This window comes from Astatotilapia calliptera, chromosome 10 (genome assembly GCF_964374335.1).
Source record: "Astatotilapia calliptera chromosome 10, fAstCal68.1, whole genome shotgun sequence".
NCBI lineage: Eukaryota > Metazoa > Chordata > Actinopteri > Cichliformes > Cichlidae > Astatotilapia > Astatotilapia calliptera.
In genome coordinates, this window is record NC_137431.1 from 21,921,557 (window position 1) to 21,928,068 (window position 6,512).

Below are 6,512 nucleotides of genomic sequence, written 5' to 3' on the forward strand. Positions count from 1 at the left end.
AGCTCAGAAGAAAATGACTGTAATTTGTTTCCTTTTAGATTATTCTGTAATGCTTCTGGTGTTTGTTGATGCAAAGGTAATATAATATAATCACATTTATTTTCTAGTCTTCCAGACCACTCAAAGAGCTTTTAACTACGAGTCACACTTGAACTATACATTCATGCAGCACTTTATTCTTTACACTTAAAAAAATGTGTCCACCTTACATCCATGGCCTTTTTAGATACACCAGTTATTTTAGCCATGTTTTTGAACTGTGGGAGAAACCAACACAGGAACAGAGAGAACATGTAAACTCCACAGAGAAACAAGTTCTGCCCCCCATCTAAGAAGTTTTGGTTTAGGTAAGTGGAATCAATCGTTTTGTGATGCAGAACTAATTGGCAGATATGTGTGTTTGTGCATGGTGCTAGCCAAGCCTGCCAGTCTTACCTTCTTGCCCAAGGATGGTAACTTCTTGTTCCAAAAAACTAAGCTGGCGTTATAGACTGACATGGAATTTGATTTAAAAAAAGATCCAAGCTGAGACCACTGTTCAGGTAAACTTAAAACATTCCAGTGTGGACAGAAAAGCACAAGCTTCAGGCCTTTATCTCTTAGAAAGGCTTTTACAGAATGACTTAAGCACGGATGACAGTGAAAATAATCATGAGAAAATGATGCATTGCTTTAATCCTGTGGACTTCAAATTAAACAGTATAATGTTTTAGTAATTTACTATGTTCCCCTTCACTTTTCTCTTCGGGTGTACTTCTGTGTGAACCGTCTTGGCGTCCAAACCATCATTAGTTTCACTACATGTCTCTCCACCACGTACAAAGTGCTGCTTGCTTCCCTCTTTCGCTTTTCGTTACCTGCTGTCAGACGTGAAATATGTCAGTCTAAATATAAAGGTCAATAAGAGAACACAGGAAATGAACACATTGCCTCTAAACATAAACCACAAGTAATTCATTGTATCTCTCACTTCCCAGCACTCCACTCTATAGACTTGTATTTCTACCTTAAGGGTAAGCGTAACATTTACTGTAAGTGGTTTTAAATTCATCAGTCACAGGTCAAACAAAAGAATAGGTTTGCTCTCTTGTTTGAGCTTATTCTTAACTTCCACCATTTATCAAACAATAAAATAATTCCTGCTTACTGCATTTCCCTCATTTTCTCAGTTTGTTTTTGGTAGGTTTCAGTTCTTTCTGCAAGATTTGAGGTCTTCTGACCTGCTGGCGTGTTCGTATTAAGTGCGCGCTTGCATCCACATTATTTTATTCCAGACATTCATGTTCATGCACCCTGATGTGTATCTGCCAAGTCTGCATTTGCTGTATTAGCAGGGTGCACGGCAAAGTCTCAGACGGAAGAAAACTACAAGACTTATCTCTGTCACACAGCTTTTGGCCGAGCCATCTGACTGCTGGTTTATCTGCTCTGATGCACACCCTCTCACTGGGAAAGTGCCACTCCGCCCCCTCCTCCACCTCCTCATTCCTGCTGACTCCCTGCTCGCTGTCCTCTCTCGCCTCGTCGTCTTACCCCTGTCTGGATGCCAGTAGCTGCTAGTCATGGAGGATGCAACAGTCACACACGAGTAAGTGTTTGTTTTTGTTTTTTTGTCCCCACCACTACACATTGTTGTCAGCGCTGAACACAATAGAATTACAGCCAACAGCTCTTTTATCTTACCCAACTTAATAATGCTGCTGTGTTTATTCTCTTCTGCCTCTATGATAAATCATAATAAAAAAAGAAACAGAAGCTTTTGAATCTGTTGTTACTGCAGCTCCTGCATTTGCACTTCTTGGATTAAAATGCCAAGCTCAATGTGATGTTTGCTTTTAATGCAGAAAAACACGAGGCCAGGTTGCTGATTTGAAATTGTTTCTCTTGCACTTGAGTAACAGTTGACATTTAGATGATGGTGAACCCATCTAACAATATATTTATTCAAAATTTAATTTCAGTGCAGAACCGTTAGTAAACATACCTTTAACATCAGCATTACAAGACGAAGAAGGGGAAAAGGTGGGGGTGTTCACCGCACCTTCAACATCTGTATTACAAGAGGAAGAAGGGGAAAAGGTGGGGGTGTTCACCGCACCTTCAACATCTGTATTACAAGAGGAAGAAGGGGAAAAGGTGGGGGTGTTCACTGCACCTTCAACATCTGTATTACAAGAGGAAGAAGGGGAAGAAGTGGGGGTGCTCACCACAGACTCAGCAATAGCATTTCAAGAGAAGGAAGTGGGGCGGGTCACCACAGGAAGTGAAGATAATTGGGGGTCAAACAAAGCCCCTGCTGCGTTGGAACCAGTAGTGACGCAGCCCGGCCTTGGCATCACCAAAACCACCATCACCACCATCACTCAGACTGGAGGGGACTGGAGCACTGGCCTGCTTGATGTCTGCAGAGACAAGACAACATGTAATGTAGACACACAGCCAGATACTGTATTCCTATGTAAGCCCAGGCCTCTCATCCACAAGACAGTAAGAAAATGTGACATTTCCTTTTAACCCTAAATAATTTAGATTACTTTATAAACACAATAATATTAAAAAAAAAACATAAATATTGATTATTCTAAATAATAATGCCGAATGAAGGCCATAACAGGTTCAACTCATATTAGATTTTTGTCTAGCTTTTGGTAAAAAAAAAAAACCTGATACACAAAAACAGCAACTCAGCTCATAAAAATATGGAGCAATCTAAAAGTAATGGCCATGCTGTCCAAAGAGACCATTAAAAGGGAGACGCTATAAGGTCACAGAACTTGATGGTCACACCTCATATAAGAGCTCTTCTTTAACAGCAGCTCCTCCACCTTTTGAACTTTAACTTCTTGAACTGTAAGACCATCCTTGGGTTGCTATGGTAATATAAGCTAAAAATAAAGGCCTGATCGACATAATTCCCAGCCCTCTGCCCCACTGCAATAAACTTACACTTTCTGCATTAACTCATTTGAGGAGGCTCTCCAGAGGTATGCTGTTGCCCTTCTACATAGACCTCCCTTAATGACATGCTTTCAGTTGGACAGAGGGCTGGGAATTATGGTGACCAAGCCTTTATTTTCTGTTTTTATTCCCATAGCAACAGACGTTTAATGCAGTATAGGGTGGTACATTGCCCTGCATGAAAATATATATATATATTTTTAATATCGTGGCTGTAAATGGTCTGTAATACATAAAATATTTCACAGAGGTCACTTTGACACCCTCAGAGATCCTAAGGGGCTTTACTGTTTCACGTTGCATTATTCCAGCTCAGATCATCACTCAGCCTCTGCTGCTGATGGTGCAGTCTCGTTGGAACTAGGTGACCATTCACCAGCTATCCAGAACTCCATTCAGCTAAACCATCAGATGTACCATAGCATACAATATGAAAAAAAAAGGTTTGAAACTTAGTCTTAGTTTAGAGCCAAGTGCAAATAATTTCAAATAGCAGCAGTTTCAGATATCCATTTACTACCTTTTTCTTCTTCCAGCGGTGCTTTGCATTCTGCGTTATGTCAATATATTGAGATATAGTTAATACTATAATTATAATATTAATATTAATGAATATTACCCATTTATTTTATAGTTCAGTTGCATCATTTCAGTTTTAACAAACTTTTAATAACTCATCTCTTGCAAAAACAATTTAGTATTTAAGCATTTTTTATCACAAGATTATTTATTTTCAGCACAACTGCTTTAAGTAGCTTTTCTTTTAATTAAGATTGCGTAGATTTTTCTAAACTGAAAATGATTGGGAATATTTTGCTTTTCACTTAACTTGTTTCTACAAAATGAAGAGCCAATACATCATCATTGTCTCTTTCTAAATGTACTTTTGGATCTGACAGAGACATACACGAAGGATTTTGTCTGGCGTAAACAAACACTCATGTACCCACATGATGTGCTGCGTTGTGCTCGCAGGTATTCTCGGGGCTCTCGTGCCGTGCTGTTTAGACCTGAGTTTAGCTCACCAATACGGGGAGTGTCTGTGCATGCCTCTACTACCAGGATCCACTTTTGCCATTCGAGTTGGGATCAGAGAGCGCTACAAGATACGGGTGAGTGTGTGTCTATGTGTGTGCAGGTATACAGTATGCTGTACTGTTGTGAGAGCGTCCTTGAAGACAGAGGAAGGCAAATTTGTCAAAATGGACCCTGTTCATAACACCATAAAGTTTTCAATGAAACAGAAACTGCACCACCGCACTCAGTTTTTAGTGCTGTGACGTTTCAGCCATTTTTAAAACTCCAACTCTAGTAAATGGAAAATCGACCCTTGTGCTGCTTCTTTCTAAGTGGTTATCAGTAAAATATTCATGTTATTTGTGTAAATGAAGTTCTGTGTTTGCATTTTTCATCTTATCGTGTACCCATCCTGCTCCCACTACATTGTTGTTGTGTGTGTGTGCTTCTGTATGTGTTTGCATGTAGACATGCACTCATCTGTCCTGCATGCTTATCCACAGGGAAGTGTGTGTGAGGACTGGACTACAGTGTATTGCTGTTACCCTCTGGCTGTATGTCAGATGATAAGAGAAATGAAGTGGAGGATGAAGACTCAGACATATCATGTGTCTACTACACTCGAATGCTCCTAAAGAAACAGCAAATGAGATCTTTTTTTTTTCTTCTTTTTTTCAATTTATCATAAATGTGTGAAGAGCAGCAGAGATTACTGGTATGAACAATAGGATGAATCATTACTCTGAGGTTTGAACTTGCCCCTGAGGGCTTCTTGAATAATAAAAAACAAGCCTGTGATACAAATTCTTAAAAGTGATAGAAAAGGGAAAACTTAAAGTAATGGCATACACTGTGTTAAAGGTACATCTGTAAGACGTGAACCAACACAGATGAGTTTCTTGCCTTTGTTCAATTGCAGATATTTTTAAATGTAGTTAGTTCAAAGATCGTTAAAAGCCATTAAATCTGGATTAATGCATATAGAATAATGCAGAGCAGTTTTTTTATGAAGGTATTGATCCGATTAATTATATTTGAAAGATCAGCTTAACCAACTTTTTACTGCAGCATTAAATTCCGGCACTTATAATTCTTAAATCATCTATAATTTTGGTTTTAGAAACAGCCTGGGTTAACTTCTGTGACTGAGGTAACTGCGCGCCATTTTACATAATGAAAATTTAGAAAGACTCAAGTAAGTTTAGCTTTTTACAATGCCTGTTACCTACACCACTGAAGCCGCTATCACACAGACACTTTTAACACATCAATAACTAGAACACACACAGAAACAAGATGAGCTCCTTACAGTTAAAAAAAAGGATGTGTGATTGCATTAGGAATTTGTACTTAATATTGGGAAACTTTAATAATGGAGAACAACAAAACACATCAAAACAAACTAAAACACACATTCATTTAAAAAAAAAAACTAAATATATTCTTTCTGTTTTCGTAATCTCTTGTCAAAATATGCAGTTTTACTTTTTAATTTTTTTTATATATGTAAGGGAATTTTACTGTTTACTGGTGTTGGTGCTAAGTACCAGCCCTGCACAGGTTGGCACATAACAGGCTGATTTTTTTTTTTTTTTTTTGATAATGTAATGTTTCCTCATGCGGCCATTCTGTTAGTGCATAATCATGCCTGTCTAAACTGAAAGATGATTTTATCCAAGATTAATATAATGTTTGTAATCAATACATTCATTGACTATAGTAATATATTCTTACATGTAACCAGTCTAGACTTTTAAACATTGTTCCAGTGGTTGTTCTACTCACAACAAAGCTTAACACTGTCTGCTATGTTTTGTACCTTTTGCAATTTCTTGATGTTTTAAACCTTATTGCTGGGCAATAATGAGATGAAAGCACAGACTCCATATAAAAGATATGTTTGAACATGAAGTCACCCCCTGGTGAGTGCAGAAAAATTGTGAAGCTTCAAACTGAGTGGTTTTTTTTTTATGCTTTTACTGTCTGGGTGTTTTGAAACCAGATATGACTGATGGTTGATGTAAGTATGTAAAATGCAATTTTACTGCATTTTTTAAAGAAGAAAAGTCACAGTATAACTTAAAAAAAGATGAAAGGGTGTTATATATAGATCAATAGAATGACAAAAAGCAGACTTGCTGGTTATCAGTAGTGTCCACTGATCCAGTGGGAGTGAGTGGTACAACCAGGATGTAAAAGCTCACTAATCTGAACATAAGGAGTTGTGAAAGTATTCACCAAAGTCTCGCAGGAACACTGGACCATTGCTCGGACAAAGAAATAATTACTTTCAATAACAGAGGTGTGATGGAATTAAAGCATGATCATTTCCACATCAGATGAAACAATGCAATAAAGCTGGGCAATGCTCTGCAGATGATAAAAACAGTATCATACAAGACAACCATCATGTTTTATCAAACCTGAACACCTAATCAAATGTAACACCCAGACCTCTGAGGGAGGGGAAACCTCAGGATCAGATGGGTCAAGGACTGTCATTCACTATGGGAACCTAACTGTTTGTCTGTTTGTTT

The 6,512-nt window shown here is 38.1% G+C and overlaps 1 protein-coding gene and 1 long non-coding RNA gene across 2 annotated transcripts; one reads left to right on the forward strand and one right to left on the reverse strand.

Annotated features, from left to right (window-relative positions):
* Window positions 1-648: 648 nt before the first annotated feature.
* Window positions 649-1,287, reverse strand: LOC145431443 (uncharacterized). The gene is made up of 2 exons (XR_013911744.1): window positions 1,148-1,287; window positions 649-860 (listed from the first exon to the last, which is right to left on the reverse strand). It is a non-coding gene; the product is annotated as an uncharacterized LOC145431443 (long non-coding RNA).
* Window positions 1,288-1,441: 154 nt separating this feature from the next.
* plac8l1 (PLAC8 like 1) lies at window positions 1,442-5,912 on the forward strand. Its single transcript, XM_026183085.2, has 4 exons — window positions 1,442-1,588; window positions 1,962-2,422; window positions 3,934-4,070; window positions 4,479-5,912. The coding sequence occupies exons 1-4, from the start codon at window positions 1,563-1,565 to the stop codon at window positions 4,608-4,610; spliced, it is 756 nt and encodes a 251-aa protein (XP_026038870.2). The 5' UTR covers window positions 1,442-1,562; the 3' UTR covers window positions 4,611-5,912.
* Window positions 5,913-6,512: the final 600 nt, after the last annotated feature.